This window comes from Silurus meridionalis, chromosome 22 (genome assembly GCF_014805685.1).
Source record: "Silurus meridionalis isolate SWU-2019-XX chromosome 22, ASM1480568v1, whole genome shotgun sequence".
In the NCBI taxonomy this organism is placed as follows: domain Eukaryota; kingdom Metazoa; phylum Chordata; class Actinopteri; order Siluriformes; family Siluridae; genus Silurus; species Silurus meridionalis.
In genome coordinates, this window is record NC_060905.1 from 3911979 (window position 1) to 3936339 (window position 24361).

The following is a 24361-nucleotide window of genomic DNA, read 5'->3' on the forward strand; positions in this document are numbered from 1 at the left end:
CTGCACACTTTTCTTCACTTCTCTAACATACACTCCATTACTTTGCACTGTTGACCCCAGGTACCTGAACTCCTCCACCTTCTCCACCTCTTCTCCCTGCAACCGCACCACTCCACTGCCCTCCCTCTCATTCACACACATGTACTCTGTCTTACTCCTACTGACTTTCATTCCTCTTCTCTCCAGCGTGTACCTCCACCTCTCCAGGCTCTTCTCCACCTGCTCCCTACTCTCACCACGAATAACAATATCATTTGCAAACAACATAGTCAATAGAGACTCCTGTCTGACCTTGTCCTTCAACCTGTCCATCACCACCGCGAAGGGCTCAGAGCCGATTTTTGATGCAGTCCAACCTCCACCTTGATTCAGTCTGTTGTTCCTACTGCACACTTTACTGCTCTCACACTGTTCTCATACATGTCCTGCACCACCCTCACATACTTTTCTGACACACCTGACTTCCTCATACAATACCACAACTCCTCTCTCTCCACCCTGTCGTACGCTTACTCTAAATCCACGAACACACAATGCAACTCCTTCTGTCCTTCTCTATCCTTCTCCATCGACATTCTCAAAGCAAACAATGCGTCCGTGTTGCTCTTCTTTGGCAAGAAACCATACTGTTGCTCACAGATGGGCATCTCTTATCTCAGCCTGGCTTCCACTACTCTTTCCATAAATTCATGGTGTAACTGATCAACTTAATTCACCTGTAGCTACTGCAGGTCTGCACATCTCCCTTATTCTTAAAGATCGGTACCAGCACACTCCTTCTCCATTCCTCAGGCATCCTCTCACCTTCCAAAATCTTTTTAATGTTGAGATCATGGAAAAAAAGAAATACAATTATTATTATAATGCATGGCCTCTTACGACTTCCGTAAATAAATGTCCATTTCACACTTAGTGTTTGTTTTTGGTACTTGTGTAATACCGGTTTTAACCACTAGAGGGTTATACTATATGACGTTCAAGCCATCATGACCTTTTCTTTCTGAGGGCCAAGCTTTTATTAGTTCTATGTCTCTGAATCATTTCTAAAAGTTTACTTGATGATCGACACGATTGCGGTGAGAGACCGGCTGTAACATCTCGATTTATGTGAAGTCTATTCTTGCTGAATATCTTGCTGAATATTTATACAGGGCAGTGAAGAACCCTCATGTAGTACAACATTAGCACACATTCTTTGGCAAAAACTGGGGACATCACATCTGATAAAAAATGCACCAATCCTATGATTGGCACAGTCTATGATATAATTAGGGAGTGTGTAGGTGTGGTTAAAGGGGAGTGGGGTGTCAGAGGTTAGGTATAGTTATGGTCTTGGATCTTCTGGTAAGTAGAGTCTCTTTTATGTTGTAATAAATATCTTGCATAATTTTAAAATGTTTAGTATTAATTCCTAATTCCATCCTGCCCAAATATCTTGTAATCTATGCTAGCTAGCGACCTCATGTAGCATTGTCAAGGAGGGTATTTGGAGACCCCTGCGATAAGCTCTACTCTTCTGGGGAAGCTTTTTACTAGATCTTAGAGAGTCTCTGTATGGATCTGACTGACTTTGAGTGTGGAGGTCTGGGGTTCAGTTAGTGTTCCAGTTTCTCCAAAAGGTGTTGAGGGTTGAGGTTGGGGCTTTGTGCAGGACACTCGAGTTCTCTCACTCCAAAGTCTTGGAAAAGTGTTTGGGCAAAGTGAAGAGAAATCTGAATACTAAAACAGTTGCATTTACAACATTCGGCACAAAGACTTGATCCAGAGTGACTTAAAATGATCTCATTTCATATGACTGAGGAGCTGAAGGATAAAAGCCTTGCTCAAGGGCAGGTTAGTGGTGCTGGGATTTGAACTCAAGACCTTCTGGGCAGAAAGCCAACATCTAAGCTATTATAAGCTATCCCTTCCCCAGCATGCAAAGGCATCATATATAATTTTACTGCGTGTAGATTTTGTGGAGAAGGTTCAAGATAAAAACAGATACAAATGTAAGACCCTGAAATAGTTATGATGGTGATCGAGAGGATGTTAAGGATGCGAGTGTATCCACTGTAGAGCATTGTTGATTGGACTGATGAAATAGTGATGATCGTGTTGAAGAACCGACGTCCATTAAGGACGTAATCTCCTTTACCGTTCATTAAACAGGAAACCAGAGAGACATGGAAACAGAGGAGGTGGTAGCTCACTGGTTAAGGCTCTGGGTTTTGGTTTGTAAGGTTGGGGTTCAAGCCCTAGTATTGCCAAACTGCCACTCTAAGGGCCCTTGAGCAACCCTCAGTGCTCCAGATTTTTTGGTGTATCATAGGCTCTGACCCCAGCTTCCTAAAATGTAAAGTACATGTGACACGTATAAAGCAACTTTACAAAAATAATGAATTGGTGCTCAGGGAAGTAAAAGATTCTAAGCAAAGATCAAACAGGAAGTCGCGTCAATGCCGTATCCGGGGTTGTATACTGATTCCAACTTTAATAGTCGCAAGCAAACCACATACACCCACGTTGTATTAATAACCTCTGAGAGCCCTAGTGTTGCCTGTTGCACACTCAGCTCTGTATCGAAGGCAAACTTGCGGTGCTAGGTGTGTCGAAGAGCGGCAGCGAGACACACTTCCTCTTCATGCGATGGTGAAAGCGCATTGGCCAACCTCCTGGTTTAGAGGAAGAGAAGTGCACTGAGAACAAATGCGTGAGGGGAGAGAGCGTCACATGTCAGCGCTGCCGCAGGGCCTGCTCGGATGAAGGCACGAATCTAAAGACGTGACCCGGTGCTGCTGGATCTCTTCTTAAAATCTTCGCCGTCTCCCTGTGAAGATGATGGAGTAACTGGGAGGTGAAGCTCCGTTCTGACGATCTCTGGTGGTTCAGGGATAGACGACTCGATGGACGAGACAATAGGGGCCGCAATTTTAAGGCCAAGGAAGGGTGAGTTTCATGACAAGATGAATAATTGACTTTATTTCTATTTCTCTACTATAAATTATTTTATAGTCCTTAGTGAGGTTTGGGTGCTTTTTTTCGTGTCCTATTTTGTTTGTGTGTGTGTGTGTGTGTGTGTGTGTGTGTGTGCGTGTGTGTGTGTGTGTGTGTGTGTGTGCATGCAATGCAAGTGCATCTCAACCAGTGCATGATCAATGAGAGCACTTCCTGTCAGATTCTGACTTCGTATCCAAGCTACAGCTAAGAATAGCTCTGACAGGCAGCAATTGTTGAACTCAATATACTTATGTGACACTGTTGGAAGCTGTGAGACTTTTTTTTTTTTTTGGTAAATTTGCATAAACACAAAGATAAAGCAGAAATATGCCTTTTTTTTTTATATATATATATATACCACTTCCAGTAAAAGAAGTCCCCAAAAGTGCTGAGTATAAAATTTCTGTATCTGCATGCTCTATAACAAAAAACATTTACACAAATTTCTTTATTTAAAGTAACATTTTCATTGTAAAATTTGCTTGAGTAGGTTCAACATTCATTTTTATTAAAACTAACAAGTCATTCAGAGGCTTAAGACAATAAAATGTCAATGAAATCTAAGAGAATGTAAGGGAAAACAAAATGCAAAACTACATGTCCCCGTGTGAAAAAGTGTTTGCCCCCCTGTTAAAACTGTGGTTTATCACACTTGAGTAGTGGTAGCCACACCTGTTCACAGTCAAGAAATCTCTTAAATAGGACCTGCCTGACAAAGTGAAGTAGACCAAAAGATCCTCAAAAGCTAGACGTTAAGTCAAGTCAAGTTTAGTCAAGTTTATTTCTTTAGCGTTTTTCACAACAGACATTGTCTCAAAGCAGCTTTACAGAATTTAACAGTGAAGGTGAATGGTGTGCATTTATCCACGATGAGCAGCCGTGGCGACTGTGGCAAGGAAAAACTCCCTTAATCATGCCGAGATCCAAAAAAACCCCAGAAACAAATGAGAAAGAAAGTAATTGAGATCTTTGAGTGTGGAAAAGGTTTTAAAGCCATTTCTAAAGCTTTGGGACTCCAGTGAACCACAGTAAGAGCCATTATTTACAAATGGTTAAAACATGAAACAGTGGAGAACATTCCCAGGAGTGGCCGGCCGACCAAAATTACCCCATGAGCACAGCAACGACTCATCCAAGAGATCACAAAAGACCCCACAACAACATCTAAAGAACTGCAGGCCTCACTTGCCTCAGTTAAGGTCAGTGTTCATGACTCCACCTTAAGAAAGAGACTGGGCAAAAATGGTCTGCATGGCAGAGTTCCAAGATGAAAGCCACTGCTGAGTAAAAAGAACATAAAGGCTCGTCTCAGTTTTGCCAGAAAACATCTTGATGATCCCCAAGACTTTTGGAAAGATACTCTGGTGTGTGTCCCATTACGTCTGGCCTAAAAGTAACACCACATTTCAGAAAAAGAACATCATACCAACAGTAAAATATGGTGGTGGTAGTGTGATGGTCTGGGGCTGTTTTGCTGCTTCAGGACCTGGAAGACTTGCTGTGATAAATGGAACCATAAATTCAGCTGTTTGTCAAAAAATCCTGAATGTCCGTCCATCTGTTCGTGACTGCAAGCTGAAGCGAACTTGGGTTCTGCAGCAGGACAATGATCCAAAACACACCAGCAAGTCCACCTCTGAATGGATCAAGAAAAACAAAATGAAAACTTTGGAGTGGCCTAATCAAAGTCCTGACCTGAATCCTATTGAGATGCTGTGGCATGACCTCAAAAAGGCGGTTCATGCTCGAAAATCCTCCAATTCTGCATAGATGAGTGGAGCAAAATTCCTCCACAGCGCTGTAACAGAATCATTGCAAGTTATCACAAATGCTTGATTGCAGTTGTTGCTGCTAAGGGCGGCCCAACCAGTTATTGGGTTTAGGGGGCAAACACTTTTTAACATAGGGCCATGTAGTTTTGGATTTTGTTTTCCCTCAATAATAAAAAACTTCATTAAAATCTGCATGTTGTGCTCACTTGTGTAATCTTTTACTAATATTTAAATTAGTTTGATGATCTGAAACATTAAAGTGTGACAAAAAAAAATTAAGAAATCAGAAAGGGGGCAAACACTTGTTCACACCACAGTTTTTTAGAGAGAGTTCTATCGTTCTAAATTACTTAAAACATATAAATATTTGAATTAAACATAACCATTGAAAAAAACTTTTTTGTTGTTTCGGGTAAATGTTTTTGCCTTTGGCCATTTCCTGTTTTTTTTTTCTTCTCTCTTTTGGGGTGTAAATATCATTTTGCACGTGTACAAAATCTTTTTATTGTTCATACATTTCCTTCTAAAATCGGTAAATGGTTACTGACCTGCACGGGGTAAAGCAGGTAATGGATATTATAAATGGTTATCAAGCACAATCAGTACCAAAGTATCCAATGTTGTGGAATTGCTTCAAAATGGATTGCATGCCCTCGCCAAGTGTCCTGAGTGTGACAAAAAGTTGTATTGCATTCAGAATATTTTGTGATCAACATCAAACCTTTGCTTAAGTCTGGGGGAAAATGGAGTCTGTGTAGAAGGTACGAAATTTCAAACTCTCTTTAAAATATTATATATGTTGATCATTGTTTTGAGATTGTTCCTGAATTTGGATAAATGCCTGGCGATTGTAGACCAAAACTTGTTTGCCTAGAGATGAAATCTTTTCAGAACTTCCGTCTCAATCCCTGAATTTTAACCCTGTTTTAAACAAGATCTGGAACTGATGAGGACAGAGTATACATTACATTTTAAAGAGGAGGAACCAAGAGCTCCTGAGTGAAAACTGCAAGAAGAAGAAGCTCAGTGCTGAGGAAGCTTTGAAAATAGCAATAGAGGAATATATATATATATATATATATATATATATATATATATATATATATATATATATATATATAGTGGCTAGACGTCCCGTCCTCAGTGCAAAACTCATGGAAGCCTGGGGAAAGGCCTTTCAGACTGTATTAAACAAGATTCTCTGGTATGATGAAATCTGGTCTAGTGGAAATCAGGCATCGCTGATCATCTGCTGAAATCCATACAAAAATGAGCCATGATGTTGGCAGCATCATGCTGTGGAAGTGTTTTTCTGCAGCAGGGACTACAGCAGGGTTGAAAGGAAGCTGAATGAAGCAAAATAGAGATATCCTCAGTAAAAACATGTTCCGCAGAGCTCTGGACCTCAGTCTGAGCCGAAGGTTCACCTTCCTACATGAGAGACAACACAGTAGTTTAGGGACAACTTTGTGAATGTCCTATTGTGGCCTAGCCAGAGCCCTGACTTTAACCCTATTGAACATCTCTGGAGAGACCTGAAAGTGGCTGTCCACTGATGCTCCCCATTCACCCTGACCCAAAAAGCTTGTAAAGCTTGTTGCCTTATACCTAAACAGATTGTAATTGCTGCCAAAGGTGCTTAAACTAAGTACTGAGTAAAGGGTCTGAATGCTTATGTACATATATTTCAAGTTTTTTTATCTAAAAAAATGTACAGACATTTCAAGAATTCTGTCTTCACTTCATCAATACAGAGTAAGAATCCGTAAAATAAACTTTAAAGAAAGGTTATAAATTAATTTGTATTTGTTTGAGTGAAATAAGTATTTGATCCCGTACCAACCAGCAAGAATTCTGATTCTCACACACCCAAATTAATCCTGTGCATTTAGGAAAGTGCTGATAAAATCATCTCATGATGTGTATAAAAGACACCGGTCACAGAATCAACCCCTTTCATTTAAACCTCTCCAACACCATGGACAAGACCAAAAAATAGACAAAGGACGACAAGATTGTAGACCTGCGCAAGGCTGGAATGGGCTACAAGACCATCAGATTGTTGCCCAGCCGTATGTTTTTGGTAATTTGTAATACTGGAAGAACATCCACCACCCATCTTCAGTGTTCTGGTTGAGGTCAGAAGGTTCTCATTCAATATTTTACAGTACAGGGCCCCATTCACGTGGTAATGTTTTCCTGTACCCTTAGCAGAGAAACAGCCCCAAAGCAGAATGTTTCTTCCTCCATGTTTGACAGTGGGGATGGTGTACTTGGGGTCAAATTCTGCATTTCTCTGCCACCAAACATCGCAGGTCGAGTTGATGCCAAAAAGCGCTAGAGTTTGGTTCATCCGACCACATCACACTCTCCCAAGTGTTCTCTGAAATATTCAGGTGTTCATTAACAAACTTCAGACGGGTCTGTTCATGTGCATTCTTAAAGAAGAGGGACGTGTTTTACCAATGGTTTTGGTTTGGTAATTGTGGTCCCTTCCCTTGAGATCATTAACTAGTTCCTCCTGTATAATTCTGGGCTGATCCCTCACCTTTTGCAGAATCATCCCCCATGAGGTGAGATTTTGTATGGAGCTCCAGAACAAGAGCGATTGACTTTTCTTTCATTTGCGATTTATCGCCCCAACAGTGGTCTCTTTCTCACCAAGCTTTTTCTCTAGCCCATTTCAGCCTTGTGCAGGTCTACAATCTTTGGTCTCACCCATTGTGGTGGAGAGGTTTGAATGGAAGATGTTGATTCTGTGACTGGTGTCTTTTATACACATAATGAGTTGATATTAGGAGTCATTTCTTCAGGATTAATTTGGGTGTGTGGGAGTCAGAATTCTTGCTGGTTGGTAGGAGATCAAATACAAATTAATTTATAACCTTTCTTAAAAAAAAATTTATATTCTGTTCCTCTGTTAAAATAAACCTACCGTAAACCTACCTGTGTGTGTGTGTGTATATATATATATATATATTACATAGGTTGTCAATCGATTTAAATATTAAATCTCATGATTTCATGAGTTAACTCGTGATTAATTAATACACGTGGCAAGAATAGCACTAGTTGCACAGCTCATGATGTACAGAGGATAATGTCTTTTGGCACACTGACTTATGGGAGCGGTGCTTCCTGTGACTGTGCATGAAGCCTTGTGCTGTCATCTGTTCATGTGTTACAAAAATCGTCTCGAATTTTTTCAAACCACCTTCAGTGTGTGTGTTTATATCTATCTATCTATCTATCTATCTATCTATCTATCTATCTATCTATCTATCTATCTATCTATCTATCTATCTATCTATCTATCTATCTATCTGTCTATCTGTCTGTCTATCTATCTATCTATCCATCTATATATATATATATGCTGCTCAAATAGTTCATAACAAAAACCAAGAAGTGTATGTAAAATGCATAAACAGGAATGTAGCACCGTACGTATAGGGCAGCACACATAAAATGGATCCTCATTTACAGTCTCAATTCACAGTTGCAAAATAATGAGGAAATCAAAAATAAAGTGGAAGTTCCTTTATAAAATGCAGGACATTAAGGCAATGTCTTTGCTGTGTGTGTGTGTGTGTGTGTGTGTGTGTGTGTGTGTGTGTGTGTGTGTGTGTGGGCATCAGTCATTTCCCCTCTGACCTCGCTGACTTATTTGCAATGACACAGAGTTCCTCAGGGAACTTGCACTGACACACTTGACCACATTGGAAGTGGAGTGTAATGAAGAAACCCTCTCTCACACCACAGAACAGAGATTAATGGTGTAGTTTACTGTTTCTTTTTTCTTTCTTTCCGTCTTTTTTTTTTTTAAATGTAACCCTGCGCTATTCTGCGACTCTTTGAATGCCAAAACAGAGCTCTCTGCTCGTGCAGCACATCGTCTCAGTGCCTGTACACAGGATGTGGTTGACCAAAATGTTGCATAGCAACAAAGAGAAAGAAAGAAATTTGTCAGTCTATCAGGTGTTCTGTATATCACAGGAGCTTACTGTTGAGGTTTGATGGTATGTCTGAATAACTATGATTTATGACTGGACCGATATAGACAGTACCAACATGTGCACTTGTGGAGAAGAAAACTAAAAAGAACAATCCAGAAAAGTATGCTTTGGGGACAAAAGTATTTGGACACCTGAGTTTTCCATCCATAGGAGGTTCTTTGCCAAATCTTGGAGGCACATAATTGTATAGAATGCCTTTGGATGTAGTAGTATGAACATTTTCCTTCACTCCAACTACGAGACCCAAACCAGTTCCAGCATGATGATTTTCCTATGCTCAAAGCCACCTCAATGAAGATATGCTTCACATAGGTTATAGTGGAAGATCTCCTGCTAGATTAAATGTGTAATGGGATGTTTAAAGAGGACACACCAATCTTATGGACAGTTGTCCACAGACTGTTGTCGATATAGTGTACTTCACGTTGAGAAGTATTAACATTTTTGTAAGAATCTACTCATTTTTACTAGGCAGCTTTAAAAACGTTCTGATGAATTCTGTCCAAAAGGATAGAAAGGGTTTTTTTTTATGTTGTCTATGTACAGTGAGGAGGAAATATGTTTTTGGATATTTCAATTTTTTGTTATTTAATATGCTTCCTGTATAATAGTACAAAAGTATAAAGAAAGATACATTTATACTTAATTTTTTCTTTTTTTTTTTTTAGGCTGTTTTGGATCTTGGCTTTAATCTACTATAAGAAGCCATTTGCTCTTTTTTTTTTGCACCATTTGGGTTTTATATTGGGTGATCTGCAATCTTCAAGGTTATACTGATCACAGTGATGTAGTCACAGTTTCACTAATCCTCAGTAAATGTTCAATGGAATACAAGTAATGAGATTTGCTCTGTCATGCAAGACTTTGTTTTTGGGGGGTTTTTTGGCTAATGAGAATCCGTGCCACTCTTTCCATTGGCTTTCTCATTAAGAATAAACATATAGTGAGTAATTTATAAATGTAAAACTTATATTCGTAATAATATTTACATAAAGCGGTTTAAGGATAACTGTTAAAAGTTTTAAACAAATACAATTGAATAAAATTGCCATTAAATTCTCCTACAATGTGCAAAAAAAGAGTTCCTTTTCCTGGTACTCCCACCACCATGTTTCACTGTGGGAACAGTGTTCTCAAATCATACACACAACACGTCATTTTCCAAACATGACAAGCTAAATTACAGATATTTTAGTTCTACTGAATTCCAGTGGTGAACAGTGAGTCATTTGTTGCGTATCTGTACTTTACTGAAGTATTTTTATTTGGGGATAATTTTACTTTAAATTTAGAACATTTCAAAGTCAAATCTCTGACTTTTCATTCAACTAGATTTTGCGAAACCCCTTTTTATTTTTTTGCATTTGTTATTATATCGATCAACCGATCAGGGTCGAGCGTGTGCTCTGTTTTGAACTTGTTTTGATTGGTGCTTGGAGGTATCTACTGAGCATTACATACATTTCAGCATCAGTTTAAAGCAAGCAGAACATTTAGAGAGGAATAAATGATGGAAGAAACAATCGGTTCCCTGATGGTCTAGTGGTTAGGATGCGGTGCTCTCACCGCTGCGGCCCATGTTTGATCCCCGGTCAGAGTACCAAGCCCAGCCATTAGGGTTGCTTAAGCCTTAGTGCCGGGCCCAAGCCCGGATAAATGGGGAGGGTTGCGTTAGGAAGGGCATCCAGCGTAAAAACATGTGCCAAATCAAACATGCGACCCCTAATGGGAGAAGCCGAAAGAAACTTTAAATGATGGAAGAAACTCCTGACTCGAACTCGCCACAACACAAATGGTCCCATTTGCGATTTTGAAGTAGTTGAAAAGAAGATTTTGTGCTCATGGTAATTTTAATAGACTGATAATTGTAATAGAAATCAATCAGTGTTTGACTCAGTAATATAATTCAATTAAAAGATCAGTGTGCTGAGAGTCACATTAGTTTCTTTTCACAAAAGTTTTTCTTGTGATAAAAATGATAATAGGAACATTATAGTTATACTATATCATAGTACTTTGGATACTTAAGTACATTTAAAAGCAAATACTTTTGTACTTTCACTCAAGTGAAAGTTTAAAGGGACACATTTACTTTTACTGGAGTCACATTTTATAGTCTATCTCTACTTTATCTCAAATACAGTACATGGTTTGTGTACTTCATCCACCAGTGCTGAATTTATTAGTCTTAGATTATAGTAGTCATGCAAGTGTACAGCAAATGAACAGAGATTAATTATTGTCAGGCAAAATAGCATAGCTGTTTAAAAATGTGTAATATTAAATACCTAATAGTCAATAAAACATCTTTTACCCATTGACATTTAATTATATAGTATTTATCCACAGTGTACACACTGGGGTCATGCTGGTTAGATAAGCTTTGTAATCTGTTTGCCAATCTACTACAGTCTATAGCTGCATTGGTGACGCATAAGTTAAGAATTTGGATTATTGATCAGAGGGTCAGTGTTTCAGAAGCCCCAGCATTGTCAAGCTGCCACTTTCGGGCCCCTGATCAATGTTAATATCCCTTTCTGCTCTGTGCCATGGTTGACCGTATGCTCTGACACATACCTTTTAACAAGCTGAGCGATGCACAGAAACTAATTTCAGTGTGCTGTAATATATATGTGGCAACATATATGGTGCTTCTTCCTCTCGGGTTTTGTCAGTGAGATCATCTCAACCCACATCCCCTTTAGTCTCTCCCTTCCTGTATTCACTTTGTTTATTCATTACAAAGCGTTTATTTCTACCGAAAGTTCATATGATTGCATTTTAAAGACTATATAAGAGTAAGAAGAAATTGATCAACATCATGGTGGTGATGGTGGTGGTGATGGTGGTGTGATGCAGCCTGTAATAGCTGGGTTATTATTACACTAACAAATATTAAGACACCCGACTTTTTTTAAGCCATATGTGGTTCTTTCACAAACTGTTAGCACAAAGCTGGAGGCACACGATTGTACAGAATGTATTTGGACAATGCCAGTTTTGGACAAAGCCAGTACATGATTATATGCTTTACATGAGTTGAAGGGGAAGATCCCCAGCTATAGAGCTCCAACACAATTGAACATTTTTGGGATGAATTTTTCATGCTCACTGCACCCCATACTCAAATCTACTCAAATCTTCCCAGAAGTGTGGAGGTTTCTATAACAGCAAATGCCGACTACATGTGGACATATCACATGTTCAGTTGTCCACAAACTTTTGTTTCAATATAGTGTAACCACCCAAACCTAGTGGTTTATTTCCCTATTTTTAACAGTGTTTTATGTGCTTCTGATTGCATTATTATTATATATATATATATATATATATATATATATATATATATATATATATATATATATATATATATATATTTTATTTTTACATAAAATTACCTTCAGTATTGTGAAACATACAATAAGTCAGTTCCTTTCAAGTAAAAAATAATAATAATAAAAAAAAAATTCTCTTTTTAAGGAAAAAAAATTAATAAAGCATAAACTTCATAAAGCCTTTCCATGTCAGAAAACAATACAATATTTATATATGACTGATACAAAGCACTGAAATTGGATACTTTTTTACAAAAAAACATCCTGAGATCAACAATAATACATTTCTAGGTTGAATTATATTTGTATTTTTGTTTATTATTATTATTATTATTATTATTATCATTAGTAGCAGTAGTAGTAGCTTTAGATTCTGTTTATTATTGAGTCTCTGTAAAGTAGCTGTTACTACAGAAACGCTAAGGTCTTCTGAACAATCAGAACTGAGAATTCAGCAGTGCTGTGGTATAGTACAGGAAATGGAGTACACTCGAGAGTTTGGATTGCTGTCAGTAATCTTGTTAATTATCTCTAAGCTTCAATTCTCCTTAAATTGATTCAACTCTTTTTCTCTTTCTTTCTTTTTTTCAGAAACTGGTGTCCTGACTAGACAGCCAGCGCCGAAACGCTACAGTGAGATCTTACGGGACTTCGATAACCTGGAGCTGTCCTTAGTGAGCAGCACGTATGTAAATCCGAACAGTCTAATTTGGCTCAACAGGTGATTGATATGAATAGCACACTATCAAGCTAAAGGCTAATCAATGTGAAAGAGATGGATAGTTATTCTTGGGTGGCCAAGTAGGTTATAAATATAGACTGAAGGCCTTAACTTCTTGAATGATTTATTCTCAACTGTTTATAGTCTAAAGTATGTATGCTGAATATAATTTTGGAGGTTTTTGGCAAATCTGAATTAAGGAATACATCCACTTAGGCTTTGCTATGCAAATTTTATTTATAGTAAAATTCAATATTGAGTAACATCTGCATAAAAAGTGACTTCCTGTCTGTTATGGCAACTTCACTATATCCACAATTAATCCCAATTTGCTGATATAATAAACTCCAATCTTGTAGGAAGATGTTCTACAGGATTTTTAGGAGATTTGTGTGAAATTTATACAGGTGCATCTTGATCATCCTTGAGATGTTTCTACATGATAAGAGTCCACCTGTGGTAAATTCAGCTGATTGGACATGATTTGGAAAGGCACACAACTGTCTATAGAAGGTCCTACAGTTAACAGTGCATGCCAGAGCACAAACCAGCCCATGAAGTCCGACTAATTGGCCTCCAAAACACAAGTGTATTGATGCACAGATCTGGGGAAGTCTACAGAAAGGTCTCAATGAGCACATTGGCCTCCATCATTCGTAAATGGAGCAGCCCGGCCAAACTGAGCAATCAGGGGGAAGGGCCTTAGTCAGGGAGGTGACCCAGAACCTGATGGCCACTCTAAAAGAGCTCCAGCGTTTCTTTGTGAAGAGAGGAGAACCTTCCAGAAAAACAACCATCTCTGCAGCTCTCTACCAATCAGGCATGCATGGTAGAGTGTCCAGACGGAAGCCACTCCTCAGTAAACGGTACCTGACAGCCCACCTGGAGTTTGCCAAAAGGCACCTGAATGACTCTCAGACAATGAGAAACAGAGCTTGATTTCTTTGGCCTGAATGCCAAGCGTCATGTCTGGAGGAAACCAGGCACTGCTCATCACCTGGCCAATACCATCCCTAAAGTGAAGCATGGTGGTGGCAGCATCATGCTGTGGGGATGATTTCAGCTGCAGTAACTGAGAGACTAGTCAGGATTGAGAAAAAGATGATGTCAGCAATGTACAGAGACATCCTTGACAAAAGCTCCTTTGACCTTGACAAAACCTGATCCAGAGCGCTCTGGAAATCAGACTGGGGCGACGGATTATTTTTCAACAGGACAACAATCCTAAATACACAGCCAAGATAGCAAGGAGTGGCTACGGGACGACTCTGTGAATTTCCTTGGCCAGACTTGAACCCGATTGAACATCTCTGAAGAGATCAAAAAATGGCTGTGCACTAATGATCCCCATCCAACCTTATAAAGCTTGAGATGTTCTGCAAAGAAAAATGAGAAAAACTGCCCAAAAATAGGTGTTCCAAGCTTGTAGCATTAAACTCAAAAAGACTTGAGGCTGTAAATGGTGCCAAAGGAGCTTCAACAAAGTATTGAGTAAAGGCTGTGAATATTTATGTACACTTCTCAACGTTTTTTTATTCTTAATACATGCACAAAGATTTCAAACAAACTTCTTTCATGTTGTCAATATAGGGTTTTGTTTGTAGAATTTTGAGGAAAATATTTAATTGAATACATTTTGGAATAAAGCTGTAACAACAAAATGTGAAAAAGTGAAGCACTGTGAAAACTTTACGGATTTATTGTGTCTGAAAGTTACACAGTTTGTGAGTTCTTGATTTTATAGGTTCATAAAACCATGCCCTCGTTATTACGGCAAAACCTGATTTTATAAGCATGTAATCATCAGTACAGTGAAGAGACGTTTGTTTGTTTGACTTTTGAGGAAATAGTCTCTATTGTCAGTGTTCATTCATAGCATTGTATTTTCAATCTCTTTGAGACAGTTTGTGTTGCTTTGTACACTGTAAGTACATGGTTTTGCATCATTACTCTATATAAGTACATATTTAAAGTATGTGTTCTTTATCAGAGTATTTTTTATTTTGTGGAAACTTTTCCTTCACTACATTTTTATGTGTAAAATTCTACTTCACTGCAAGTCAGAAAAACATGCTGTTCCTCACTGCTTTGAAGCGTAAACAGTATTAAATGAGAAGCTGTGGCGAGAGTGGAAGTGGTTCTGGTGAGAGTGTGTGTGTGTGTGTGTGTGTGTGTGTGTGTGTGTGTGTGTGTGTGTGTGTGTGTGTGTGTGTGTGTGTAACAATAGAGAACTTTCTCTACTTATAAAAGTCATACTAAAGTAGGAGAATGGAACACTGAGTTGCACCCAATATTCACATCAAGTTCTACATACAGATCATTACTTTCACTTAAGTCTAAAAGCGAAAACTTCTGTACTTTTTTTTTCTTTCAAGAAGGAGTTTTACTAATACTGAAATTGATGACCGGATTCCTCAAAAGTAAATGTATAAATTGATTGAAAAAGTAGACTTTTTGGGAAGTTGAAAATCATTTAGCACATCTCTGAGATATAAGGGGGAATATAAGAGAACTTTTTGGGTAAAACAAGTATGAAGTAATCTCATTACTTTATTTTAACAGTAAATGTTCGAGTTTTAGTTTAGTGTTGCAAAAGGGGTGGGTTGTGTGACTTGCACGTTTGGACAGAGAGCCTTAAAAAAGCTGTGTTTATCTAAGCTACTGCAAGTGCCAATATTCTAAAAGTGTGAAAGTTGTTGACGACAATCTTCAATGCTACATACTTTTTTCTCTTTTTATATTATGTTGTCCAGAAAGAAATAAACAGTATAGCAATTTAGACAATGTTAACAACTCAAACTGTTAATTTTCATGTGCTATAAACTACAGTATATACTAGAGCATGACAGTTTATTTACGTATTATTTTATACTGCATTTTTATTTGTTTTATTAGTCTAATTAATTACATATAAACACCACTGTATGTGTGACTGTGTGCCTCAGGTCTGTAGACGAGCTCCTCGGAGACTCTGATGTCCAGTCACACTCAGAGACCGCAGACTCAACACGGGACGATTTGTCTGTAAGTCAGAATAAATCAACAACGTGCTTGTCTTTGTTTTGTCTGGATTTGAGAATGTTATGTTTTGTTTTTTGCAGAATGAAGATGTGGACAATACTCTGGTCTGTCCGGATGGAGAGGAAAAAGATGGTGTCATGTCGGGTAAATCCTCAACCCTGTGCTTTAAAGGGAAAGAGAAAAGTGTGTGCATGTGCACATGTTTTGAAAGAATATATACAGTGTAAATTATCTTTAAATTGGTGTAATGGTACACAAAATTCACGGTTTGGTAAGTACCTCGGTTTTTAAGTCACGGTTCAGTTTCATTTCGGGAAGGGAAGAAATGCAAAACATAAAATTGATTTTGTGGGGTTTTTTTATATAAAATACCTGCTTGGTTAAATAATATATAAAATAAAATTTTATAATATTTTAATATTTTATGAAATAAAATTGAATAAACCAAATGAATGCAATACACATTTTTATTATATTGATTAAATTGAGTAATCAATTAAATTGCCATGAATTAACTTGATTAAATAAAATTAAATAAGTGGAAAAATGTAATCAAATAGTTTACATTTGTTAGACCCTATTTGGGTAATACAGATGTCTTTGAGTGTGTGTGTGTGTGTGTGTGTGTGTGTGTGTGTTTGTGTGTTACATTTAATATTAAATTTTCTAAAGATATGTTCTACTTAATTGTTCTTATTTCAGCATACATTAATAAATGTCTTTATTCCTCCCATCCTTCATTCATTAATTTTGTTGATATGTAGAATTGTCAGGATTTTCTCCTTTTAAAAGAAATTCCTGAAGTTAAACATACAACGCTAAAGAATGCATAGCGCTAGCGTTAGCCGCTAGCCACTTCCTGGATTCTTTATTGTTTTCGTGCATGCGCAAAACAAATCTTATTTCCGGTATGGAGTGAGTCGAAACAGTGACACTGCACTAACTCTAGTTTCTTTTTATACCCCTGGCATTGTTGTGTATGTTTTGAAGTTTAACAATAATAATAAAAAATGCATTTAAAGTGCAAAGCAGCATCTAATTACACTTACGGTTCGCCACTTAATACGTTCCTGAGGGAATTTAGATTGTATTGAACGTGTGTACAGAACCAAAAGAACCCTGTACCAAAGAAATTTCGGGACGAGTTTGTGTACCGTTACACACCTAGTGTAAACATATGTCTATCTATGTTCTCACAATCAGAAACAAGATCCAAGGCCATGACTCAACAGCTCATCGCTGACGTGTCCCAAATCTCCCCACCTGTATTTATAACCCACTGTCTCACAGTGAAAGGGCAGATCCTAGACAAATAAGTTTCAGGTGTTTTTCCCCTCACACAAAGTGCAGTAAACTTAGAGTGCTAGCATACATTAGACATATCTAGCCCTTTTCAAATCTCATCTATTTACATTTTTATTTTTTGAGACACCAGAAAAAAGTTATATATGGACAAAAAATGTTTGTGGACACCTGATCATTAAAAAACATGCTTTTATAACCTTTTATTTTGCATTTAGTCCCCATTTCCTGTTATAAGAACATCCACTCTTCTGGGAAGATGTTCCTCTAGATTTTGTAGAGATCTGTGTGAGACGTATTCAGCCACATGAGTGTTAGTAAAGCCAGGTACTGATGTAGGTGAGGGGAGGAGGCCTGGGGTGCAGTCAACGTTCCATAATTCATCCCAAAAGTGTTCAGTAGGGTCGAGATCAGAGCTCTATAGCAGGAGATCTTCCACCCGAACCCCTGTAAATCACATTCGGTTTGATTCAATTCAGTTTTATTTGTAGAGAGCTTTTAACCATGGACATTTTACCAACACAGCTTTTCAGAGATAAAGATGTTATAAAATTGTAATGTATAAGTTTACATAGAATTGTATGAGGAAGAAACCTTGAGAGGAACCAGACTCAAAAGGGAACCCGTTCTCATCTGGGTGGTACCGAATGTCAATTCATTACAGTCTCCTTGTTGTTGAGGCGTTTAAATGAAGAACTGTGTACCTGAGCCATTGTAGCAGACTGGTGATATTAATTACAGCTCAAATCTTCATGGAATTGGCTTTGTGCAATGGGGCATTGTCATGCTGGAGAAGGTTTGAGTCTCCTAGTTCAGGTGAAGGGAAACTTTAATGCTGTTTGATATAATCTGTTTTCCACACTCTTACTACTTAATCACAATTAAGCAGTGCCTGTTTAATTCCATAGGTTCAAATATGAAGTTCCTGTCAGGTTAAAGATATTAAAAAGTTAATAATGAACAATATCTGGGAGAAGGTGGTGTTTAGGACATTAGTGTAGTAGAAGGTGTTGTAAAATGTTGTTGTGATTGTTGATGTTGTGTGTATTTATAGCATCGTGGCCATTTTGTGATCTTGGCCAGTATCACCATAGCACCTTAATTCCTTTCTTGAACCTTACTTATACACAAATAGCAGCTTGGGCTATATAACAGGATTAACACAGGATTAAATAAGAAAACGTTGACCACATACAGAGAAGGAGAAAGAGACAAAGAAGACATTTAATCATACCGCACAGGACTAGAATTGTCCAACACGTAACGGATCAGTAGCAGCTTTATGAGTGAATGAACTACAGCAAACACAATGTACAACAGCAGAGTGATATATTGCATTATTACACTATTTCTGATATTTTAATCCATGATTTGTAAGCGGAAAAGTAGAATGACGTGTAATAATAGTGCCGATTGGGTGAAAATAGAACGGGAAGGGGCGGGGCTACCGTCTATTTTTATCTAGTCCATAGTCACTAAGCCAATACCCTGTTTAAAAGGTTTAACAGGTTTAGCTGCACACGAATCACACCAACAACTCGGAATTGTGACAGGAAAGAAATAAGGAGAATGCTGGGCAATGTACACTTCAGACTCTCAGAACTTTATTATATAATGCATCTTAAGATGCACCCAGACTATATAGTGGATGCAAGGAGATTTTTCAAATCAGTAGGCAGCAGGAGGTGAATCGTGTGGTGTGTTTAGTGTGTTAGTGTGAGGTGGAGATAACACACTGCTCATTGTGATGCTGATGTATTCACTTGCAGCCCAGGATGCTGATGTGGCCATGTGTCGATGTGAAGGCGGCGTGGAGCTCGCCTTACAATACGCCAAGATGTGGTGCCGCTACGCCAAGGACCTCCTGACCTGGATAGACAAAAGGATCAACCTGGGTGAGGGTCAACTTATTTTTTTTTTATTCACAGCAATCATAAACTTTACCCTTTTTCTTTTCTTTTATGTCACTTCGACTTTACGCGTACGCTAAACAAGCACAAAGCTCTCCAAGCACACTCTAAAAGCCTTGTGGAAGATCTTCTCAAATGGGATTAAACATGGAATGGGATATTCAAAAAGATGCAGATACCAATCCTAGATTTGGGTGTCCACAAAGTTTTGACCATATAATGTATATGATGATGTGTACAAAATGTGGAACATTTTGACTGGATGTTGAAGAAGCTCAGGCTGGATGAGAAGATCTTAAAAATAAAAGTAAATATAGCAGCACTTCAATAAGGAGGGACTTTAATACGGATTACAAGGTCATTTCGGGGAAAACTGATGGACGGGATTAAAAATGGAGGACATAAATAGATATTTAGAAACACCTCTTTTACTTAGTAGTGCATCATGGTTTGAGTTGTTGCATGACATCTACAATGATCAGGGAGTTACATAAGTTCCAGTCATGCAGTGTTTTGTTCTCCTTACATTTACATTGGTTTCCTCTGGGGTTTTTCTACAGTGAGAAAAAGGTGGGTGGATCAGATATGATCAATCATTCATAGATGAGAATGCATTTGATGACGTCACCCTGAAATAGACGGTTGTCCAATCTGGAGTGAATCTGTTCTCCCACCCAATGACCAGAGTTCCTGGAATATCCCTGGATTAGGATGAAGTGCTTAAAGATAAAGTTGGAGTTGCATATTGATCACAATTATATAACCAGTTTGAAAACACCAATCAAATCGAAATATGTCCTCATTTCGCATCGTTTCTCCATCGTTAGAAAGAAGTTAATATGAACTTAAGTATTTATCTGCACACCGTATGAACTGTATGATCTCGGTTTCTTTCCAGAGCAAGAGTTTGCGAAGAATATCCTGAAGGCAGCGGAAACTACGAAGTCCTGTATTGCTCAGCAGGTCTGTGAATGTGTGTGTGTGTGTGTGTGTGTGTGTGTGTGTGTGTGTGTGTGTGTGTGTGTGTGTGTGTGTATATATATGCATAAGTGTGTGTGAGTGAATGTGTGCACTGATATTATGAATACAATATACACAAACCCCTGCCAATGGTAAAGCCTGTTTTATTTTTCTTTGCACGTAGGACCTGATGCCCTTGCAATCCATCTACAGTATGGTCCTGGAGCAGGACATGAGGAGCAGCACATCTGCCAAACACACCACTGAGCTTCTGTATCTACGCTGCTACCAGGTACCCACAACTGCTTAACTAGTACTCTTAACTAGTACTGTTACTATCTGATCAGCCACTCATGGTGCACAGGATATAAACCTATTCAGATTCAAAAATATATCTACAGTTTCAACTCTACTTAAATATTTTCCTATAACATTCCCCAAATAATTATGTCTAAAACACTGACTGGGAAAAAAAAATCAGATTTTTACGTTGCACAACAGAACATATCTGGTAGTTGTTAAATATCTTTTGATTTATGGTTATGTCAGAGTCTGATATGTACTATGAGTAGATTTCCATATCAAGGAATATAAATAAGGATTCAGGTAGAGGTTTTAAATGTATGCCTTGTACGTGACATGCTTCCTCTCGTTTTTTTTTTCTTCAATTTGTTTGCTTGGAATTGTGTCCTGCTGAAAATCACAATTAAAAAAAGTATAATTATGTAGATAGTTAGCATTAAAGCATTTACAGAGGCTTTATATAAGACTTATGTCAAACCCTGTGAATTTGATGTTGCCTTCATGATGGTTTGATGCATTTCGTACTGTTTATAGTTCTAATCATATGTGATTATTGTAATCAAGCTATACAATCATTAATGTCCGTATATTTGAACAAACCATTATTAATTCACCACATTAATACACTATGGGTTATACTGACAACAAAACTAACTCTTGAGTTAATTGGCTTTTTGTAGCTTCTGCATTCTATAGGTTTTGTGTTTAAATGATCAGACATATACACTAGGATTGATTAAAGGGCACGTAAGGATTATATGAGACATCAATCCACCCCGCTTGGGACTATCTCTGATTATGCTGCTGTATTCGGTTAAAAAACTATATAGACAAAAAGTAGTGGGACACCTGACTTTTCCAGGCATATGTAGTGACACACATGTAGTGACAAGTGTATAGGACGTCCTTGGATGCTTGAAACTCAAAAAAGATATGCAATATGGGTTGAAGTGGAGTATCTACTGCTATAGATCGCTGATCCTCAACCTTATTGAAAACCTTTGGGATGAATTAAAATTTTGACTGGACCCCATGCTTCCTCACCTCACCTACATCAGTACCTGCATTTGCTAACGTTCTTATAGCTGAATCATTATCACACAAATCTCCACAAAATCTAGTGGAACATCTTCCCAGGAGATTTTTTTTTTTTTTCTACCTCAGTGCTGACTGAAGTATATCTACTTCCTAAATAAGTGAAAGTCAGTCCCAGTGCAGGTATTCAAAAAAAATTTACCAGTACATTTGGTCAATGCATTTACATTACATTTACAGCATTTGGCAGACGCCCTTATCCAGAGCGCCTTACAGTTATCTTATTCATACAATTTAGCATTTGAGTGTTAAAGAGCCTTGTTTAAGGGCCCTGCAGTAGCAACTTGGTGGTGCTGGAATTTGAAATCATGACCTTATGATGCAATGTCTTAACCACTGAGCTACCACTTCCCACAGCATTAACACTGAGGTCTGGATACCAATATATGCAATTTCTGTTTAATTCATTTTGTGCTTTTGGTGCAAATAAATAAATTTTCTTTTATGTAATATTTGTACTTTGGATGAAAATCTACATTTTGTGTCTTCAACAAAGGCTTTGTCTGCGAAGCGGAATGAGATCGATAAGTGGCGTCGGGAGTTTAAAGAGCAGTGGACCAGAGAACAGAAGAGAATGGTTTGTAGTATTTCTTACTACTGTTTACTGCATCCAAATATACGTCTGAGCTCTTCATTTTAAAATGACTGTCCCGTGTGTGTGTGTGTGTGTGTGTGTGTGTGTGTGTGTGTGTATTGTAGAACGATGCAGTTGCATCACTGAAGCGAGCTCGACAGCAGTACCTACAGCGTGCTGAGGATCTGGAGAAAGCCAAAGCCATGAGGGCCAAAGGAGTCGACGAACTCAGTGGCACAAAGACCTTGGACAAGAGGAGGAAGTCTCAAGATGAGGCTCAGTCCAAGGCAAAGCAGTGAACACTTGTTAATTCTTCACATACAAAGCCATAGAATTGATTTGATAAATAAATCCTGCCACCCAAGACTGTAATACAAAGTAAATACAGACCATATTAATTAAGCCTCTTTAATGATTTTAAGATTCGTGGCCAAAATTTTATCAATATGAACATTTATTAAGCAGCTTTCAGGAGTTAATAAACACTTGCTGCTGTTATATATGCATAATTAATGATGCTAGTGTTGGACGAAAAAAGTTCCCAGAACATTACAGAAGTGTTTTATACCACTTATTCCATGTCGATAAATATAATTTTCATTTATTTAAAAAAAAATGGCCGATAATACTGGACATTTCTGTAATTTAGCTTCTGTGAAAAAAATGATTTCTGTTATCACTTATGTTACAGCAGCTATGAATAGTTGGTCAGTTTGTTTTTCTTTACTCAGGTTGCGATTCACATCAAATTCTTTTATTTCATTTAATCTTTAATAAGTAATCATTTTTATCTAAAAATCATATAATAATTAATCTTTTTAAAAACTTAGCTTAAGCACGTCCACTTCAAAATAATAAATCAGATTTCTGACTTCAGAATTTAAATCAATGAAACATCTCTGTTCTGTTCTTTAAATGAGAATCTAAATCCTGATATGCATCATTTTGACTCTATCTACTTTATCTTCTGATGGTAGGTTTCCGAGGCTGAAATGATCTACAAGCAGTGTGTGAGTGAGGCGAAGGCTCACCAGGACGAGCTGGAGAAAGTGAAGGAGAGGATCATCGTCCATACCCGTAAGCTCATCTGCCAAGGAGACACTGTGCTCAAAGAGGTGGGTGCAGGAAACTCGAGAGCCTGTGATACATCATACATACCTGTGGCCTATTATATTATATTATATTATATTATATTATATTATATTATATTATATTATATTATATTATATTATATTATATTATATTAAAAGGTTTTATTTTATAATTATAATTATTATTACATTATACTATACTATACTATACTATACTATACATCTTCATATATGAAGATCTTTCCATGTTCTGTAATATGAAGAAACCCATATTTGGAGTAAATATACTGTGGTGGTTATATTCGGAAAAACATTTAAAAAGAAAATAAATGCTTCAAAAAGAACGTCAGCAAACATTTGTATACTGAAAAAAACATTGAAAAGTGTACCAGTCACCGGATGTTTACTTCTGTATACGTCTGAGACGAGAAAATAAATTTTTGGTATATTTTTCTCAGCAACTTCTGAGCAGTTCTTCTGGAAACTCTGACTGTTGAGCGATTGTCTGTATGATTGTTTTGTCAGAAAAGTGGCGTTGTTTATTTAACACCATGCTTTATTTATAGCCACGCAAACTTTTTTGGTTGTTGTTGTTGTTACAATAATACCTTTAAATTTGCTGTTATAATAAGCTCCACGGTGTTGTGGTAACAGTTTGGGAAAATATCAGGTTTAAGATTACATACTTATATATATCTTAAGTATTTTTTTTACAGTAAAACGTATTTAAAAACAGCAGCAGATATTTAAAACAGCAGCTCTGGCAGTGTTGCCCACCACAAATCCAAATCAGAGGTTCATCCAGATGCAGTTGTTTCGAATGCATAATGGCTTCTTGTATGCCAGATGATCCGTATTCAATATTCTAAATCTAATAATAATAAATGGATGAAAATCTGTTGTTATTAAACAAAAAATCAAGATAAAGAACAAGGACTATTAACATTCAGATTGGGTTTCTGTTTTTAAAGCCACATTTTCTCTCTGCACAGGTGACGGTGAACATGTTCTTCTACCAGAGACAGCAGATAGAGCAAATTCCTTTAGGATACCAACGCCTGGAGCTGACCTGCAGGCCGTGCGAGCCGGGAGAACCCTACCTGTTCTACATCTCCAGGAAATGTGGACCTGAGCAGCCTCTTCAGACTTTCACCTTCCAGGAGTTCATCCCTCAGAACAAGAGGTGAGCTACAATTAATAAGAAGCTCCAGAGGTTTTCTGCACATGATGCCTGGTATTGCATTTTATTTCATCTATAAGACTGAGGTTTACATAGAGTAAG

The 24361-nt window shown here is 37.7% G+C and overlaps 1 protein-coding gene across 1 annotated transcript in view; it reads left to right on the forward strand.

Moving 5' to 3' along the window:
• Nucleotides 1-2551: 2551 nt before the first annotated feature.
• The window catches only part of LOC124376322 (GEM interacting protein), a 30125-nt gene continuing 8315 nt past the window's right edge, over nucleotides 2552-24361 (forward strand). The window contains exons 1-11 of the mRNA XM_046835344.1: nucleotides 2552-2928; nucleotides 12694-12787; nucleotides 15769-15847; nucleotides 15925-15988; nucleotides 18916-19041; nucleotides 19955-20019; nucleotides 20201-20308; nucleotides 21911-21991; nucleotides 22114-22275; nucleotides 22966-23103; nucleotides 24072-24262. Of these exons, the coding sequence (XP_046691300.1) occupies nucleotides 2886-2928; nucleotides 12694-12787; nucleotides 15769-15847; nucleotides 15925-15988; nucleotides 18916-19041; nucleotides 19955-20019; nucleotides 20201-20308; nucleotides 21911-21991; nucleotides 22114-22275; nucleotides 22966-23103; nucleotides 24072-24262 (1151 nt within the window). The 5' untranslated portion in view covers nucleotides 2552-2885. The remainder of the gene's footprint in view (nucleotides 2929-12693; nucleotides 12788-15768; nucleotides 15848-15924; nucleotides 15989-18915; nucleotides 19042-19954; nucleotides 20020-20200; nucleotides 20309-21910; nucleotides 21992-22113; nucleotides 22276-22965; nucleotides 23104-24071; nucleotides 24263-24361) is intronic.